Source organism: Seriola lalandi, unplaced genomic scaffold (genome assembly GCF_002814215.2).
Source record: "Seriola lalandi dorsalis isolate HSWRI2012SDOR001 ecotype SW California unplaced genomic scaffold, Sedor1 jcf7180002051589, whole genome shotgun sequence".
Taxonomy (NCBI): domain Eukaryota; kingdom Metazoa; phylum Chordata; class Actinopteri; order Carangiformes; family Carangidae; genus Seriola; species Seriola lalandi.
The window spans coordinates 19645-20886 of record NW_019522142.1 but is presented as its reverse complement, the minus strand read 5'-3'; the positions used below and the strand labels follow the sequence as shown (position 1 = coordinate 20886).

General features: G+C 50.5%; 1 protein-coding gene across 1 annotated transcript; it reads left to right on the top strand.

Moving 5' to 3' along the window:
* Positions 1–6: 6 nt before the first annotated feature.
* LOC111649654 (olfactory receptor 52N5-like) lies at positions 7–915 on the top strand (the record flags this gene model as incomplete). Its single annotated transcript, XM_023399380.1, has 1 exon — positions 7–915. A coding segment is annotated over one exon (909 nt), but the record flags the coding sequence as incomplete, so codon positions are not given.
* Positions 916–1242: the final 327 nt, after the last annotated feature.

The following is a 1242-nucleotide window of genomic DNA, read 5'->3' as shown; positions in this document are numbered from 1 at the left end:
CTGGAGGGGTTAAAGGTCACCCCTCACTCTTCTAGCACTGCCTTCATCCTCCTCCTCCTCGTCTACATCTTCATCATGGTGTCTAACCTCGGCCTGGTGATCCTGATCTTCAGCAGCAGGAGCCTCCACCAGCCCATGTACCTGCTCTTCTGCAACATGAGTATTAACGACGTGTTCGGAGCCACGATAATCATCCCTCATGTCCTCAGAGATCTTTTGTTATCGGACTCGGAGCGTTACATTCATTACATCAGCTGTGTCACTCAGGCCTTCTGTGTTCACCTCCACGCCAGCGCCTCCCACACGGTGCTCATGATCATGGCCTTCGACCGGTACGTGGCCATCTGCAACCCGCTGCGTTACTCCACCATCATGACCAACAGGATGGTGGTGAATCTGTCGGTTGCCGCCTGGGGAACAGCCCTGGTGTTGGTGGCGATCCTGCTGGGCCTCAGCATCCGCCTGTCGCGCTGCAGGTCGTTTGTATCCAACCTGTTCTGTGACAACGCCTCCGTATTCAAGCTCTCCTGCGAGAGCGTCCTCATCAACCAGGTGTACGGCCTCGGCTACACCGTGGTCCTGCTGGGCTCCTCCATCGGCAGCGTCACGCTCACCTACCTGAAGATCGCTGTGGTGTGTCTGAGCAGTAAAAACAAGGTGCTGAACAGCAAAGCTCTGCATACCTGCGCCACACACCTGACTGTGTATGTTATACTCCTGGTGTCGGCCTTCATCATCGTCATCCTGCACCGTTTCCCTCAGCTGTCCGACCACAGGAAGGTGGCGTCAGTCCTGGGACACGTGGCCTTACCTGCTCTGAACGCTGTGATCTACGGGCTGCAGATCAAACAGGTCAGACAGAGGATCACAGCCGTGTTCCACAGAAACAAAGTCGCTCTAAAGGAGGGAAACTGATTCACAGTGACAGCGTGGAAAACACTTTTGCACAAGAAGCTTAAAGAGAGTCATAATAATGTTTAATTCAGTGGAATCAGTCAGTTGGATCATGATGATGCTGTTTCAGGGCAGAGGAATAATCACTGTCACTACATTATGGAGTCTGTTCATTACTTAACTCATTACTTATTGCAAAACTGTCTTTTATTACTGGTCTGTGGTAGTTCACAAGTACGGTGGCCCTGAGGGCTCAACACACTGCAACTTACACCTGCCTTAAAAGTGATGAAACTGCTGGGACTCACTTTTTGTTAATAATAATAATAATAATAATAATAATAATAA